General features: G+C 36.9%; 3 protein-coding genes across 6 annotated transcripts; all 3 read left to right on the plus strand.

Moving 5' to 3' along the window:
- The first annotated feature begins 730 nt into the window (after positions 1-730).
- On the plus strand, positions 731-4,746 carry LOC110831964 (uncharacterized). Its single transcript, XM_022068528.2, has 5 exons — positions 731-911; positions 1,102-1,285; positions 2,458-2,652; positions 3,371-3,479; positions 4,366-4,746. The coding sequence occupies exons 1-5, from the start codon at positions 794-796 to the stop codon at positions 4,576-4,578; spliced, it is 819 nt and encodes a 272-aa protein (XP_021924220.2). The 5' UTR covers positions 731-793; the 3' UTR covers positions 4,579-4,746.
- A 1,530-nt stretch (positions 4,747-6,276) lies between these two features.
- On the plus strand, positions 6,277-13,103 carry LOC110832001 (uncharacterized). Of its 2 annotated transcripts, none has more exons than XM_022068603.2 (6): positions 6,277-6,485; positions 7,707-7,857; positions 9,098-9,293; positions 10,075-10,266; positions 11,349-11,457; positions 12,364-13,103. In XM_022068603.2, the coding sequence occupies exons 2-6, from the start codon at positions 7,719-7,721 to the stop codon at positions 12,622-12,624; spliced, it is 897 nt and encodes a 298-aa protein (XP_021924295.1). In that variant the 5' UTR covers positions 6,277-6,485; positions 7,707-7,718; the 3' UTR covers positions 12,625-13,103. The 2 variants fall into 2 exon arrangements, with proteins under 2 accessions (XP_021924295.1, XP_021924294.1); XM_022068602.2 differs by having other exon boundaries at positions 6,281-6,481.
- A 1,848-nt stretch (positions 13,104-14,951) lies between these two features.
- LOC110832000 (tRNA-uridine aminocarboxypropyltransferase 1) lies at positions 14,952-18,161 on the plus strand. Of its 3 annotated transcripts, none has more exons than XM_022068601.2 (5): positions 14,952-15,238; positions 15,545-15,685; positions 16,165-16,226; positions 16,809-16,945; positions 17,596-18,161. In XM_022068601.2, the coding sequence occupies exons 1-5, from the start codon at positions 15,236-15,238 to the stop codon at positions 18,096-18,098; spliced, it is 846 nt and encodes a 281-aa protein (XP_021924293.1). In that variant the 5' UTR covers positions 14,952-15,235; the 3' UTR covers positions 18,099-18,161. The 3 variants fall into 3 exon arrangements, with proteins under 3 accessions (XP_021924293.1, XP_021924291.1, XP_021924292.1); XM_022068599.1 differs by lacking the exon at positions 14,952-15,238 and adding an exon at positions 15,245-15,455; XM_022068600.1 differs by lacking the exon at positions 14,952-15,238 and adding an exon at positions 15,245-15,449.
- Positions 18,162-18,748: the final 587 nt, after the last annotated feature.

Genomic DNA, 18,748 nt, shown 5'->3' on the forward strand with positions numbered 1-18,748 from the left:
AATTTGTGAAGCGACATAAATAAGGCCGCGGACCCGAAGCGAACTAGATGGAAGAAATTAATTATCGATGGAAACACTGACGTGTTTGTCTTTACCACAAAGTTCATAACAACCGTAAAATTAAATCAGCTTGCAATATAATCTGTGCCAGGATAATTTCCAGTAACCTGTCTCGAAGCGAAAACCGAACGTCTAACCCTCACTGAGATATCACAGATCATTGACGCTTTTCTGGCGTGTTTAAATGGCAGGTTGTAATTTGATGTAGTATTATTGTATTTTAGTGTTCTTCGGTGTCCTTGTTTTCTTTGTATTATTTATATTACATAGTCCGATTGAATAAAACTGTAACAAGGATATTTAGATGATACCTAACAAAATATGTGGACACTTTTAAGTTGAGTTTATTATACGATAATGCATCAAATGATGTGTAACTGTAAGAAACTTCGCCTAAAACCATGAAACCGTAAGTTTAAAGTTCTGTCAGAAGTGAAAATTTAACCCCACTTTAAAGTTAATTGTTTTAACTATGCAGAAAAATCAACAGATACATAGAGGCTAATTATAACTCATTATACGAGAGTTCACAACATTATTTTATAGATTCGCTTATCGATAAAGAAATTTGTAAGGGTTCTGCAATATCAGGGTTGTTATTTTAAGTAATTGTAGTTCTAGACTAATATATCAAGTTAATATGATCTATAACCGTTAATATTAAGTGCCTATAAACCCAATAATTTATGTTTCAGGTTCGTTTCAGTTCACAAAGTGAAGGAAACATAAAACCATGAAGGTACTGTGTGTAGTGATCGTTGCCCTTGCAACAGTTTTCGGTGTGAATTCGCTACCAAAAGCCAGTTCAACACATACTCTCGCCAATCGGAATATACCACGTTCTCTACTGGGTAAGTATCCGTCGTAAAAATTTAACTCATGTCAGTTGTTCTAATGGCAGAATGTTTTGAGACTAACCTGGGTTCTGAATAACGATATTTTGATACCCTCCTCTGTGCTCATTACGATTAGCTTTTTTATTCCCTGATCCTGGAGGCAGCGTGTGATGTTGCTTTACTACGAATGTTTATGTTTGTTTAGAGATCGAACTAAGAGCTCTTCTAGCGCCAGGATTTAAGGCAGCTCTAGATGACGCCGTTATAAAGTTTCTGGATGAAAATGTAAGAAAGATCATTTTGGAAGGTTCGGAAGAGCTTGGTGTTCCAGTCCTGGACCCTCTGAAAATTGAACACCTTGACGTCGATCTCAATGTAGAAGGTATAGAGTAAGTAGAATTTTCACTGATTACGTGTTCAGATAACATTTATACGACTTAAAACACGATCAAAGTGGCATAGGCTGTTTGTCAAAAAAAATACAAATATATTCTCTACTTCGCTGACGCTAAGTACGGAGCACACATGAACACATGCAGAGCGAGTAGTGACAAAACCCAGCTTTCTATCAATCGTCAGGTAAGGGACGTTCCCGTAATTGCCGTTCACGCTCTCTCTGATTTGTATAGTGGGACAACAGAGATGCAGGGTATCAATTACGCGTATACAGTGTACACAAAATGGCCCCTTTAAAGTCATTAGGTCAGAGACTTTTGGTTCGCATTCGTTCATGTAATATTTCCCAACCACTTCGTTACAATCTTCAGCTCACCGCGAACTAAGATTTCTACCGGCACCGGATGGTTTTTCGTTTTTATACTTTCTCCAGTGTTTTCTTGTATCAAGTATATAGGACAAAAATTTACATAATTCAACACCTTCTTTAACATATTTACGATTAAAACTTTCTTGTCAATTGTCGGCGTTGAACCTGCGGGTTTTGCTAGAAGGAGTTTTTGTCAATTTAATATGGATTTGCTATTCAAATTCAACCCTCTCCAACTTACCACTCCCGTTATTTAACAAGTTCTGGATTTAAATGTTATATTTTGCAATTACTTTAAGTTCCAGCAACACTGGATCTAACCATTTATGACTACTACATTTACTCATTCAATCGTCGCATTAAAATACTTCCAGTCATGTGTTTTATCAGTTGTAGCCCTTAAAACGGAGATATTATATTTCTTCGAAACGTATGTATCTACCTACAATGTCACAACTGAGAATACTAACATCGACAACTTCACAGCAGTGAGAACATCAGTTTCATTTGAGGTTAATACACAGTGTTAGATCAAGAAGCCTCCTAAAGGAGGTGGCCAAGACCCAAACTGGGTTGTAGAGCCACAGGAAGAAGAACATACTGCATTAGCGGCGAGGACAGGGGAAAATCTGCTATCGATCAGACTAGTCTCGAAACCGAGACCTTCTACATTAAAGACCAGCGACTAACTAGTCCACGATTAGATCCCTCAGACATCTAATCCCTTTTATAGCTTGTGTCTTTCACAGGTCATAAGGGGAAATGCTGAATAAGTCTGTCTTCATTGGTTTGTAGATTGAAAGGAACTATTGACAATGCCGAGGTAGAGAAAGTTTCTACTTTCGTAATTGACAAAATAAAGACGAACCTCCTACTTTTGAATGCGGAGTTCGGGGTCTCCGTTCCTGAGCTCGTGGCACATGGAGAAAACTACGACATCGAGGGAAATCTCGGAGGACTGCTCCCAATATACGGCCAAGGTCGCTTCTCGTAAGTACACTCTATTCTTCATCTAAATTACCTTCTTATGAGTTCTTATTATATATTTTAAGATAGTTATAATCATCACCATGTCCTTGTGTCTAATATATTTTAAACCAACTAACGGATTTTCAGTAATCTTTGCATTATTATAGCGCCATTAGATGCCATATAAACTATTTACTTCATAAATTCACAAATGCTACCATCTTCATGGCCGTATAAACTTACGAAGAGAGAAGTATGCTAGTGCTATTTAAATAAGGTTTACAAATATTGCTTTATTTATTTTATTAAACGCCTACGGCTAATGTCCTAAGAATTATTTTTATAAAATTTTCCAGTCTCTTTCTATGTCTTTTAAGTAAACCGCATTCCGAGAGATTTCCCCATAAACAATTCTCTAAGCTTTTATTATCTTGCACAAACAATTACATGCACACGACTTTGTTATATGCTTGACTGACTTAATTGCCAAAATAAATCTAACTGTGCCATACATATTTCGAAATCACTTCTTAATAATATCTTCCATTGTTCATTTTCCGAAAAGCGTCATATATTCGCAAAAAAATTAAATAATGTATTTTATAGTTTATTATTTAAAGTGGATGATTTTAAAAGCTTTTCCTTTGTCTTAGATAAACAGAACCACGAAACTCCAAATTAACAGCAAATATTAGAATATTATGTGATTAAGATACGTGTATAAATATTTTTATTGCAGAGCGTCAGTGCAGGGAATAGTTGTAACTGGTAAAGTGTCACTTGGCTCCAGCAACTCATTCATCTACGTCAAAGCCTTGGAACTTGATGTAACGATTGCAGGAGTAAAAGTAAGTATTTGGGTCATTTATCTTGCTTGCACTTTTCTGTGTAAAATAAACTGTGAATTTATGTCAAATTAACGAAACAACGTAGAAATGTTACAAGAAGGAAATTATCATAATGTAAAAACTATGTTTTACATAAGCGTCTGCTTAACACTAATATTAACCCGCTGATGGAAATTTCGGACTTAATTCAGGTTATAATATTCATTCTTGTAGTTTATATCGTAATCATTACGCGATTCAGGACAGTTTAAGTAACAAGTAAAAAGCATGGTCTCTCATATATCAATAGGCATAGTTTCAGGTATTCAAAACTGTAGATGCAATTTTCAATCATGTGTGAATGTATTTGTCACTGATTTATCTGTTTGTCTATTTTGTAAGACGTGCTTCGACGTATCTGTAAGAATTAACGCCAGACTCGTTTCTTCTTCGGAAACTGATTTACGAGCCACGCGTGTCTGCCCGCCCTATCTTTTGTGTACATTTTGGACGCTAATATTAAAGACACTAATCGACTGATGATCATGAAACTCGGAACGAACAGCATCGGGAAAAGGATAGAATAAAGACACTACCGACTGTGCGAGAAATATTTTAATTTGAGAAGTTATTTAATCTTTTGTCTTAAGTTTGTATAAAACACTTGTGACTTTTAGGCTACCGCCATGCTCTATGATTTTCAAATAATGAAGTCCCGGGAAACAATCTTGATTCGAGTTCGGGGTTATATAAATGTCACATGCTTCGCCTACTAAACGGTTCGCTGTACAAATTCGAGGTAAAAAACGCGAATGATCCATAGTCAGTTACAGAGAAAATAAAATGATTTAATTGTTGGAACTCTGAAATTCACAACGCTAAATGCAACTTCTTTTCAAACTTTCAGACTAACTTTGAAGGTCTTCTGGGCGGAGGCGACATTAGTGATCTAGTAAATGAGATCATCTCAGAGCTGGTGCCGGAACTTTTCGAAGATCTCAAACCACAAGTTCTTCCATCTGTCATCGAGCTAATCGTAGAGAAGGCAAATGAACTCTTGGACGGTGTTACCCTTCAAGATATTCTGGACCTGATCAACGGCAGCTCAAGGAAATTCTAAAAACTTCACCAAGGACATCGTTCAATTCATCGTTGGCAATAAACTATTCATAAATGTGTTTGTTTTTAATTCTTACTTGTTTTAACAAGCAGAATATAACCCCATATTTCTAACTTGGGGCGTGAAATATAAACCAAATGTATAATCGAAATAAATAAGTAAATAAAATTCTGTTGTATTTTTCTTCCATTTGTCTTCACGAATTAGGCATGCTAGTATAAGCACCGGCCTAAAAAATTTATTTCCAGAATTTCCTACAGGCAACTCCGAAACGTCGCGTACATCAGACAATACACAGTTTACAACATAGTGTTCCAGTAACCTTACATTAGGCTAATACGGCTTCTTTCGCGTCTTTCTCAATTCACCATTCACAATTATCCTTGCATTTGGTAAAGTTAAAAGGTTCTGTTGACCCTGAACCTAACCATCACGAAATAATGATATTATAGCAGTGGAGACGAAGTTCCGTGTTAACCTAACCTCGGCAGTGGACAGAGTTCTATAACCGACTGGATATGTGGTCAACACAATATATAGTTGAGAAATCGTCGTTTACATTTATTTATTTATTTATTTGTATTAAACACTGTACTTTAAGGGCCTTCGCAACCCTGTGGATAGCCTATTAAAATAACTCCGTCATTCTGTCTCTCCTTTGTACGAAAAAATAACTCAAGAACATAAAAACCAAATCTGGTTGAATACGATGTTGGAGAACTTTGCGCAAAAGTGCTCAGCTATTTAAATTCTCATTCACATATGACAATTCCAAAGGCAAAATGAGTTCCACTGTTAACTTAGTTCCTCTAGTTACCATGGTTGCTAGGAGAGGGGGGATCCTTCGCGATGGCATCGTCATCCAGTCAGGCACTCCCTCCTACTGACCTCACACATCTCTGACGTCATTGGCGCCTTTCTCAAAAGGTCAAGGGTCGAGCTGAATTTTAAAAATATTCAGCTTGACTTTCTGCAAAATTTGTTAACTCCAGCTCCGAAATTATTTATTTAGGCTGAAACGTTCGTAACGACAAACGCACATTCTGGCAAACATTGAAATATTTCCCATTTCAAAAAAAAAAATATGGATGTCGTTCAGTTCGGAATACCTCTTACAATTTCCACGCAACAACTTCCTCTTTATATTTCCATGTACGTTGATAACCGTTTCGGTACAGACAAACTCTATGGCGACACTGGAAAGCAATACAATAATTCCCTTCTCATTTACATGCTCAGGGCGCTCTGAAATATAGTCCGAACATAAGGAATTATGTCGTTTGCGTATATGAACTTCACGTGCGTCAGCTCAGGGATTCTGAACCATTTCAAGACCATGGTTCACATTCAGTATTTATCTGCTTGTTGGCCCCGAGGTCACGCGCGAGAATAATTTATTGAAACGGAATTTAAATATATTTTTTACTTTATAAAATTATGTCTACTACTGAAACAGTTTCACGCCCTCCACCCAGACATCCGTAACGACCCGTCTTTTAACATTTGTCAGCACTGCTTGAAGGGGAATAAACCCATTTCAATACTGGCAAAGAAAGAAAGTCTCAGTAGCAGACTTTTTTTGAGTCAATGTCACTGACAACTTGGGACGACTGAAGTCTGAAAATTACTGGCGTAATGGTTGTAATTTATCAGTGAACTTTGTGCTTCGACTGGGCAAAGATCCGGGTATCAAACTGCACTACAGTCAGATTTAAAAACGAAGAGATAAGAAACATCATCCTTAGGAAAATTATAATCGACGTGGAGCAATAGTCGATAGGATGAGTATGGAAAGGACGGTGACGAAAATAAGCAAAACAATAAATAATCCTTTCGTGTTCCACAGTTTCACACAGCCGGCACGAAATTATCCGCACTAAATATATTACTACTGTGAACAAATGTAAGTAAGTCTATTCCTCTATGATTTATTTCTAATTAATTTAAGAGTGACTTGTCAACTGTAGAAGTGGTTATTAAAGGAATATCCTCAAAGTCCAGACTGAAAAATAACACTCAATATTTTCAGTCTAAAACGATTTACTAACTACGAAGAAGTTAAAGTGCTAACTATACCACTTTTTACTTAGCTACAAAGTAGAGATGCATCGATGATGCTGTTCTTCTTAATTTTGGTACAGTGTAAATTTGGCTGTAGATTCCAAAATGTTGGAGGACGCGAACAAGCCGGTGCAAAAGACATTTTGTGTCTGTGTGTGAACGAGTTGATCCGGAGACTGGAAATGTTTAAGATCTTTCTTTGCAAACCCGTTCCATTTTAATCCCCAGTCGGTGGATCTGTAGGTCCCGTGACGAACTCCCTCTCCCATCAGACCGACAAACCGGATTGTTCCTTACATTTTCATTTTAAAAAATCGCGGCATCTGTGAATCCTTACGTACATTTTAAGGAGCACGTTTCTCTTGGGGTACGTCGAGACCTGCACACATGTACTCAGTTGCAAAACGTTGTATCGACAACGATGCGGGACAAGTTTTATTTCTTCATTCGAATATTTCGCAACTGTAAAAAAGACTGCTGCATTACTGTTTCGAAACATTTCAGAGGCAGACCTTCATATGTTTTTATCTCATCTTGAATTACAAACAAAACATAAAGTTGCCAGTGTGGACATGTTTGGGAATAATTGGTCGCCAGTTATCAAATCGCTCGCAACTAAAAACGGCATAAATTAACTTATTGGAGTGGCCGTGTCTGTCTGCCCGTGTCTACAAGACCGGAAAACAGTTTTTCCAGGACGTTTGTATTTTTATTTCTTTCTTAGAGTGACATTTATTCCCTCTTTTACTGAAATATAAATAAAACATATTCTAAATGTACTGACAAGATAAATGTTACACGCTGATGCAAAGGATAAGCTAAACAATATTATCAAGAGGCTGCCCTTAATCTAGCAAGGCTGGAGACACACTGTCACATGTTCCCTTGTTTCGACAATGTTATGTAGGAAAAACAGATTACATACGATTATTATTTAATGCCTTTCCTCTCACAGACCCTCCTCGATAGAGTTAGACACTTAGTTGTCATTAATGTAAACCTGTATTAAGACCATAAACAATGTTATATAACAAATTAGATTGTTTTAACTTCACAAATTTCCTTAGGTGAACGCAGTCATGAATTTTAATAACATCGCGTTATTCATGACGACCGTAACTTTTCTTCTGGATGCCCCTGTAGGCACCGAATTGAGACAAAAATCCAGATGGATGGACCTGATTTCGGGAATCACTCAAACATCCAAGGATGCGATAAGTAAGTTGCTTAAACTCGTTATACAATTAACATTAGTGAGATGAATCTTCTGTAACTACGGAGTCTGTCCAATGTCAATGAAAATATTGAAAAGACAAGGCGAATAGGAAGTGGGGGCGGTCTGTCAGTCGGTTCGCGTGTTTCGTCTCTGAAACTACTCAACGGAACAACCAATTGTGGCAATGGTGCTCTGATCTAAATGCTGTCAGGCGAATTTAATTTTTATTCTTATGAGTCCAACATATCCCCTGATTCACATGAAGCTCAACTTTCTCGCACGTGGCTCATCGCGAAATTTTAATGCACGATATTAAACTACGTATTTCATTAACATCTACAACTTTCATTTTAAACTTTTTCATATATTGTGAGTATTTACTGGCATAAAATAACATAAAAAACGAATAAAATATAATTTCCGTTTGCACAAGACTTCCAGTCCTACAAATCTTGTGATTTCTAATGTTATAATTAAGTAATGTGAGTTTTTTATACAATATTAATACGTAATTTTGTTCACGTAATACGTAAACTAAATTGTGAATTTGTGTTTTGATGGTCCAAGAAAAAATAGTCAAGTCAGAATTATTTTGTTTACAATTGCAAACATGTTACAGATTATTAATATTATTACTCAGCGTTTGGAAACAAATTATTATATAAGTGCAGATTACGTCCATAATAAATCTGTAATCATAACCTCAAACATTCGCATCGTCGCCATATTTCTGTTCTACAGTCTTCATGAAAAGTGCATATTTTTTCAAATATCTATTACTACACGTTAATTCTGACCCTGTACTATGCGGTGCTTGTGTCGTACTCACTTTACAAGTTCATGAGTTCTTCACGTTATTGATAGCGTTCGTAAGAAATTATAAAATACCAGGTTGTGTTTAAAAGAGGCATAACGTACTTAACAAATTTTAAAAAAATCTATAAAATGGTTCAGAAATGGAAAAGGCAGACTGCAAATTGAAGAACATTTTTCCAATCGGTTTAAACTTTCTATTTACAATTTTTTTAAAATACGTAGCCTAAATTTAATATGAATTTTACAAACTGAACTACCACTTACATGAGCAGTTGATTGTTTATCTTTCTGCCCACGTAATCACAATTCATAACATCGAAAAATTTTCCCAACAAAAGTTAGATACTAGTCACATAAATATTTCCATTGTAAGTCCTTCTCAGCTGCCACTGAATATTAAATTATTTTAATACGTTGACATTACAGTTGGTACCGTTGGACGAGTAAGACAGATCTTACCTTCAGGTGAGATCATGTACCCTGACGACTTCGTCTTAACTGAACTTGCAGAGTTTCTCAAGGACAAGATGAAGTACCCGCAGCCAACACTGGAACTCCCGGTTCTGGATCCCTTTGTTATGAGGCAACTGAACTTCAACATCACACACGAAATGATAGGAGGGTGAGTACGAAACCTTCGGAACCTAAAAAAGTAAATAAAACCACTCAAGTTAACTTTGTTACTCATCGTTTCGGGGATAGAACACAGCACACAGCAGAATCCTTAATATCACAACATTTCAGTTAAGGGTGTCTCGGACGTTCACTGCTAATCCTGTTTGTGGGTGATATTGGAGTATTTCTAATTATTTATGCATTTTTAATTATGGCAGAGCGTAAGCCTCGACTACCCAAAAACGAGAAGCTGGCTTGAGCTGGCTAACCGTGCATTTTATTTTAACGGTTCTGCTTTGTCCAGTATATGGAGTACCAATGAACCACGAAAGTAAGGCAGAGAACTTCTTGTTTTCCTTTTCTTTCTTTCTTTTTTTATTCCGTATTCCAAAGTGTTAGCCAGGCTAGCACGGTTAACATGGACGTTTTCGCCTCTGAGTACATACATAGGTACACGCAAGAACATCCACGCAATTCCCACTTACGCACGTATTTACAAACTGTATGCCAGCTACACCTGAATTGCTTCGTAGATTTTATGACTCTATAAACTTCGAAAATTCCGTTATAATATTATATCAAACAAAACTAAGTCTTTTCTACCCAACCTTACTGTATGTTCCTTATATAAGAATTTTAAAAAAAATTCAACTGCTATTGGTAAGACGATTTAAGCCTATTGGGTCTTGATTTCCTGGATCTACAACATGCAGTGCTTCAATGAGTAATTATTAAAGTTTTATCTTTGTTTGTTTGTTTGTTCAGTGTGCCTTCGTTCCATTTCACAGGCTGTCTTTATACCTAGAAGATATGAACATAAGTAAGATGTCCGAATTTAAAGTTGACAAAATGAGAATTAAGTGGTTGCAAAGGAAGCTGGAATTCGATCTTCATTTCTCAGAAATACATTTAAGGACTAAATACGACATGAGAGGCGTGCTGGGCAACGTGCTACCAGTTCATGGTAACGGACCCGCCACGTGAGTATTGCTAACTATCACCTTGTATTAAAGTAAACGCTAACTAGTTGCTTGTAGACGTAATGAAACAAGAAACTAGGTAACTTTAAATTAGATATGTTTAAATAGTAGCTTCCTCTTGTGTTTACATTACCGCCATCGGTGTTTCTTGTAATTATATACTGCTGTATTATAACGCTAACACTAACGCACTAACATCAGTGCAGAACAATAACCGGTCCACTTATCCATTTAGGGTCGCTTAAAGCTGCTCATGGAGCGACAGTGAACCTGCCCAATACTGATGCAGCGTATTGTCCGCTCAATGGTGTTCTGTCCCACTGTGTATAAAGCTACTCTGTACAAACGATAATCTCAGTAGTATAATTTCAACTAGTTATTTCAATAACCAAAATGTATAAAGCACCCAGTAATTCACGTATGAAAATTAAATTCAGTGAATTACGTGGAAATGTGCGTGCTTAGCCTGTAACACACACAGTGGCTCTATAACCTAAAATAATGCCTCATCGTTTGATTCGCAGTGCACAAATTCAACCTCAAAATGTTGTTTGAATGTTATACTTTAATGTGATAGTTACATCTACCATTTTCCTAATTTTCGGATATGGAAACTGGTCAAATGTTCCCCGATCAGTTTCGATTACCGGACCGGGAAAACAGCACGGGAACGACTGGGCTACTCAACGCGTATTATTATTGCTAACGATGCAAAGCCACTAACTGCCCATTCGACAGACAACATTGACATTGACAGAGGAAAACCGAAGGACTCGGAGAAAACTTGACCCAGTGCTCCTTTGTATGAACTGAAATGTGCACGCAAGCAATCCTCCGCTGTGAGGAGCCACCGACTAGCCACCTGACCTACGGCACGGCATCCTCAAAGAGTATGATCTAAGTAGTTAATTCTAAGTAAAGTTCACATGCAACCAAACTTACGTTCCCACGCCCTTAATAAACTCCTAGTTGTATTTAAAAATAAATTCGGGTTAGGCAAACGGTTTGTTTTAGAATCGGTTTCATGAGCGGGTATTATTGTAAATTTTCTTATTTCTATAAATGTTTTCTCATCTGAATAGGGTATCGGCTATCAACGTGAACTTTACCGGCACGGTGGATCTCGCAACCCAGAACATTTCTCTCTACATGAAGAATCTTAATATTACGTACTTTATCGAAGCATTTCAGGTAAATGTAAATACTGTACTGCATATCTTACTGAAAATTGTGACAGTGGCGGTAGCAATGTTTGTACCCGTGCCTTTAACTAAGCACTAACTAACAGGGGTGTGTGCGCATTCCTAACCTTGGTACTAGATGGATGTGTGTGGTTAGCTTCACGCTCCGATCGTTCTAGTTCTAGGGAAAGAGCCCCCCTGTACCCACTGGATAGGAGGTAAGATGGGACCCAGAGCCTCTACTAACGTGACAGTGAAGACATAAACAGTACCCCTGCCGGGAATTGAACTTCAGTCGCAGCCCGTAGCGAGTCACTACGCACTGAATTCCCATATTATTATGAAAAGCAAGTAACAACCGACGCACCAGAACTATTGGTTGAAGTTTAATAGTTATGAAATAGAATGTTTATGTATTTCGTTGAAAATGTCCAATCTTGTAGAATTTTACCTTCCTTGTTTTGGGAACACTACGATAGGAAGGTGGAAAAGAACGAACAGTAATTTGTTTATAAAATTTTATGAATTCGTTTTCTATTTTAGTCCCATCCTCCAATAAATCCTTTCACTGCAACCTAAAATATACTAGAATTTTTTTTTCTCAACACCTTCTATAACTCTCTTCCAGCTTTCCCCAGACATAAGCTGTTTTTTGAGGACTCTGATTTGAACTTCAAGTAACGTAACAGTTATAGTAAACCAGTATGGACCAAAACGAAATTAGCCAAATAAATATTTTTGTTGCTCTCAAAACAAAAAAATTTAATCAAAATCTGATGTATGGTTTGGGATGTAAAATGTACAGTTGGACAGGCAGAGTTTCCTCTTTATTCATTTCGTAAAAATAAATCTGAGATGTCAAACCACATAATAAACACATCCTCTTAATCTTTACTTGTAAATTTTCATGTTTCAGGTCAATATGACAAATCTGATGGGAGGTGGAAGACTCAGTGAACTTTTGAACACAGTGCTGAGTCAAGAAGGCACCCAGATCCTAGAACTAGTTAGGACAGATGTAACACGCATTGCTACAAATTGGTTTCGCACTCTTGGGAATGACATGCTGGGAAAAATGAGTATAGGATTCAGTGACATATTAGACTTTATAAAAACTGCTGGAACAAAAAACGTTAGAAACTTTTTAAATTTAAATCCCCTCAAAAATGAACTTTGAATCTTGTACACAGAATTAAATATAATTTTGCTGGTAGTTCTGACTGCTTATCACATCGAATCTGACATCTATTGCTCAATAAGACAATAATTAATTTTAATATTGATGCTAGCCTTCCACACTGACATTGTCAATACCCCAGTGCTCAGTTTATCTGAAATTCAAAAGGATGGACATCAAGCCAAATGCTTCTTCTCAGTTACAGTTCATTACTGGAAGTAAATGTGTTTGTAAAATGCATCAACCCCAAATTGAAGTTTATAATGGTTTCCAAGAGTGCAGCTACAATGACCACTCCAAACTCTCTCACCTTATTATACACACACACAGTACCACTTGCGTTTGAATTAAAATTTTCAACAATACTAAGATAATGCAGTGTGTTTGATGTTTGGCACTGATTTTATTTGATTCTTTGTTTACCTAATGATTTTTATTTAATTTCATTGTTTACAACTGAATAAACTGATAAACTTTAACCTTGTATGAGAATACAGTGCTACCAGTACTGTGCAATTGCAATACTTGACAAGCTGGACTTGTATGCTGTGAAGCAAGGCTGATAATTAATGGTTAAAGGATGTAGAAGTGTTATTAATAGTACTGTACTATCTCAGAATTTGTATGGATGGCTGTAGAAAAATCATTAAATCCCTGATGCCTCCCGGACACAAGGAGAGAGTGCTAATCACTATGCTGCAAAATGTAAAGTGATTTTAAGTTACACTCAATAGAATCATCATTCTTCAGAGTGTCATACATAGCACACAAAATGCACTCATATATTAACAGCATAGTATAAAAATATTATCATTTTCTCAAACATACCTTTTTGGTTTCAAAAGTCAAGGCCATTGTCACAGCTTATCACCACACAACCTTTCACAACAGCGTGGTATATACAGACCGCGTGACAAATGCAGGCACTTGCGCAAAAGACTTGTTTTGGTCGTATGAGATGGACTCGTCCGAAGCACGCGATAGAGGGGTGTCAGCTTCAGTTGGTTTGCAGCTCTAGCTGTGTTTGAAACGGTGAAGCCCCCACTACTACTGAAATCCCTTCTCTCGGGTTACACATCGGGCATTTAGGTGCCCACACCCCAAACAAAAAACTAACGAAGGGCGGAGTCCTGTTCAAGTGCAAGACATCGTCCCTTGCTAGGTAACACCATTCCTGAGCAGGACCTTACTTACAATTCTCGGGGCCCCCTTTTTAAGATACCAAAAAAGAAAAAACAACAACTTTCATATATAAATATTATCAGGAAAAACCAATTATTTTTACCAATCTGTTTAAACACAAACGTTTTAATACTGCGAAATATAAAGAACAATACTGAACTAAACTCTTTGTCGCAACAGCCCGTGAGAGTATGGTGACCAGCCATACGGCTTTGGCGGGTCATCACGTGGTCAGCGCATCGACTCCCATCGCCGTGTTTCTGGGTTTCGTGACCTGCGTCCGCTACCCTTTCACAAGTAGCTCCTCATTTTACATCCTCTTTTTGTAAAAAAATGTCTTTATCAGGGTTGTGCAAATGGGGAGTGCACTGAATCTATGGGCCCCGATCAATAAAGCAAAGAGCGTTTAATATTTTTAATTAGAAATAACAATATGATTTTGTCATTGGCTGCCACAGAAATATACAAACCTGCACACAATAAGACGAAAGGATATATTTGGCGTGGCCCGATCTCCCGACTTGGTTTACTCACTGCTGCGCATTTTAATATTTTCTTATCTCAAATAAGTAAAGGTACTCCGATGTTTTCTTCCACAAGGGCTTCAAGTACCTTTGCATGGCCCTGGTATTTATGATTGTAATTTTTACGTAGTAAAATTTGTTTGTTTTTGTTTCTTCCTTTTTTCAAAATTAACTTTATTGAGGGCCCTCTATATCTGCGGGGCCCCAGGCTGGCGCTTCATGTGCCTGTGGCTAAGTACGGCCCTGTTCCTGAGTACGAAACGCATTGCTGGAAATGGTAAACAGAGCATTATAACTAAAACGGGAATATGCTTATGCTAACGGGGGTTTTGTCGTGGCGGGAACCTCGACTATTCAAACTGGGGTCTGTTGCTGCTAATGAGACGTTTTCCCGTCAGGCAACACGTCCTTTGTTCAAAGGATTTTGGTTGGTTGGTTCTCTGGAGTTTGAACCCGATTTAGGTGCCACAATTAATCGCACGACCTATATATATCTCATTTAGGCTTAGTTTCTGTGACCACAGAACAGACAATACAAATGAAATCAAATTAAATCTATACTATTAAATACTACTATTATTGACAAAAATGTGATAAGTAATTTATTCTTACAAAATCGACAAGAAGCTTGTTTTGACGATGACTGTTGTGAATAACAAAAGCCTCAGTCGTAGTTACTAAAGGTGGGAAAAGAAGTCGCTGACAATCGGATTACCAACTCCCTTTGGATGCCAACCATGTTTCTGAACAACCAACCTGGGCCGCAATGAGGATCCTAATATGATGTTACTTATACTGTTATACATCCAGAATTTCACAGTTTTCAATTTTGCATGGATGATGTATATGCTAGTTTCAACAAATGGATTAATGCCGACGAACTCTGACATATTGCAAGACTAGCCATGGTCAGTAATTGGCAGCCTTGTAATAATAATGGAGCCGCTGAAACGAATGTGTGATGACAGTGAACCTTTCAAGGATTTGAAGATAGAAAATTGGATGATTTTGGATGAAGTCAGCCAAAGACAACCTTGTGTGTTGTGTAAAAAGTCTAGAAAATATTTTTGTTACAATTGCTTCATTCCAGTACAAGATTTACAAGGCCTAGTTCCGAAGGTTAAGGTTAGGGTTGTATGTTGTGTAATTGCCAGATTTCTTTCTGAAAACTAGCATTAGGTCTCTAAGGAATGCACAATATTGTTTCATTGCAGTTACCTATTAAGATCGATATTATTAAACACTCACGGGAAATTGACGGGAAGAGTACGGCAGTACATGCAGCAGTTCTGGCACCTGATGATGTCAATATCTATACCTATCCGTGTATACCAGATTATGGATCAAATGAGAAGGTAAGTTGTTATTCTTCTATCATGTAATTCACATTAATGGTAAACTACTTTTACTTTTTAACAGGCCACTATGAAGTTTACATAAAATTGTTTGCAATATGCTTCTGACTTTTTAACATTAACATGAGACTAAGGCTGTTAATATAAATGACTGTTGTGAACTTCTCCTTAACTGATAGTATGGATAACCATATTTCTCAAGCCCTGGACTATGTAACATGCATGAAGTTTGGAATTAAAGAGTCAAAGTGAGATTTTTTATACGTTGCCCAGTAATTGGAGCCAAAGAGGCCACAACCATTTCATTTGATGTTACTAACAGCATTATTAACCTTCATTATATGGGAATAGGAAATTAAGTCTAATATTAATTTAGTTAATCAAAGCATTGAATAATATACGATTGTATTATAGGTGTTTGTTGTTACATACTGTTTTGTGAGCCATAAATATAACTTTGTTAAAATGTTGTTTTTTAGGTAGTGCTGGTTTTCCCAGGAAAGGATGCTGTCTCTGTTGAAAATATTTTTGATTCATTATCGTAAGTTTAACAGTTTATCGTGTATGTAGTTACCAAACAGTACAATACTGGAACCCTGTCAAAATTACCATTATTATACTCTTGCTCTAATGGAAATAGACAACTACAAAACTAGTATGCATTCTTTTGGGATAATTATTTAATTCAAAAGTTTGTGAAGAACAGTTCATTTCGAAGTCAATTTGTTTCAACTGCTTCCTCGAACTAACTACCTTCACATTGATGGCTTCAACATTTCCATTGAAAACTTTCATTTCTCTACACATTACTACAATTTAAAGTCTATGTAATAAGTGACACTCATACAGTTACCATCAAAGTCCTGATTTGTGGCTAGACTAATTTTATCACCAGCTCCAGCACAAGTGAACTACATGCCTTTCCTATCTCTTACCTGTATGAAATAAAAATTCTGTGACCAGAGAATATGAGGTGTCAACCATAATTTAGAATGTACATTAAGTTATAGGTCACATCATAATTATCTCTTGCAAAGCTTACAGGGAAAACAAAGGCAGAATAAATCATAACTAGAGGAATAAGAATGTTTATTACCTGCAAGTCCCTTTAATTTTATTTTAGGGAAATGGATGCTGACAATGCTGAACCAAGACCCAAGAAATTAAATGTAGGTGCAAGATTGCCTATTACAAAGGCTGTATTTATTGACAGCACATGGAACCAAAGTCGTGGTATCTACAAAGATCAGCGTGTGAGAGGTTTGGTATAAATTTAGTTATATAGAGAATTCATTTGATGACGAACATGAAGTTATCTTCAGAAACTGACTTGCCACTGAGAGAAAATTATCTGTAATTTGTAACTTTTAAACAAATCGTTTAAGCTATATGAAACTTTCAAGACAGTACAAAGTACATTTAACTAGCTTGTGGCTGCACAGCATGGCATTATTTAATGAAATGTAGTATGAGACGTGGTCGTAATATTACTTATGTACATGTTGGTCAAAGAACAGTTCTGATCAAAACCATCACCATTCAACTTTATATTTAAAGTGTATGAACAGATACAACAATGACAAATAACAATAGCCCAATAAAATTTACTGCTATATTGTTGAACAGTAGGATTAGTGAATGGTGGTTTAGAAAATATGGAAAGTAAGTCATAGCCTAATTTGAGAATCTTTGTCTGAAGCAGTCCAATCAAATCCACATTACAACTTTTATATTAATGGCATCTATTTTCATATTATAATCTTTCTGAGCTTGTTTCCATACAGTTTCACAACCGAAGCTTTGTATGTTTTTCTTTCCACATAAATGCCAAGCCTAATACAGATTGTTTCTGTATTGTCCAAGATTTGTACAAATGTTAAGATATGGAAATCATTTATTTGTGATTCTAGATTTGCCATGTATAGTTCTGCAGTCTCGTATCTCCCAGTTTTGGAGACATCAGAATGGAAGCCCACGTTGGTATTTGGCTACTATAGAGGCCATCCACCAATTCCTTGTGGAGCTCCACACTGTGGCATGGAACATGAATAGCGTCAACCTCTGTGCTGAAAGTTCAGAAATGAAAGCAACTGGAAATGGGCAAAAAACACAAGAGAGATCTACATGTGTTGAGACTTCCAAAAATATAGACACCACAGACAGGGATGCCAATGCTGCAGACAGGATTAGTCATTTGAGTGGAACAAGTAATGGGAATGTTACTGGAGAACAAAGTAGCAATCCTGATTGGTTACGAAATGAACACAAGAAAATCAGTGATGCTAGTGAATGTTTTGGACCTTACAGAGGAGAATATGATAACTTGCTTTTCTTTTTTTGTTACATGTATAATAAGATACATAAACTCTATGACCATGAGGACTTGCGTGCTTACAAGCGACCATTAAAGTGACTTTTTAAAAAGATTTGTGAATGTTAGTAAATATTTTAATAAATAATACACCAGTACTTCAGAGTTAATGACTTCATCATTGTGCATGAAGGAAGGAAGCGGTTATGCCCTAATTTAAGGTACTATCCAGGCATTTGCATGGAGGAACCAGTCTCCAGGCTGAAATTTGAACCCAGGACATCCTGAAGGACCACCACTAACCACTTGACTACAGCAGTCAGAACCCTTTTAGAATTTAACTATTGCTGCATACAAACAGTAACTTGCAACAATACCATAAAATGCCACAACAGCATCTCTGAGACTAATTTTTTCTTATTTATGGAGATCTGATTTTAAAAGACAATATACTGCATAATGATGAGCTTAAAAATCTGTACTACTCCCCCAATGTTGTCAGGATGAGACAAGAGGTGTGCACCGGGTATTGGTTGGGCAGACCTAGACGGAGATGGGAGGATAATGTCAGGCGGGATCTATGGGAGATAGGAGTTGAAGGAGACTGGATTTTGCTGGCCCAGGACAGGGTCCGGTGGAGGGCTTTGTTTAATTCGGTAATGAACCTTCAGGTTCGGTAAGCCATCAAGTTAGTTAATATATAACCAAAAATAGTATGTAAATATTCCAATATTTTGGAAGCAGCATACATT

This window comes from Zootermopsis nevadensis, unplaced genomic scaffold, assembly GCF_977971745.1.
Source record: "Zootermopsis nevadensis isolate Lab colony 2312 unplaced genomic scaffold, Znev_1.0 Znev_ptg000024l, whole genome shotgun sequence".
Classification (NCBI taxonomy): domain Eukaryota; kingdom Metazoa; phylum Arthropoda; class Insecta; order Blattodea; family Termopsidae; genus Zootermopsis; species Zootermopsis nevadensis.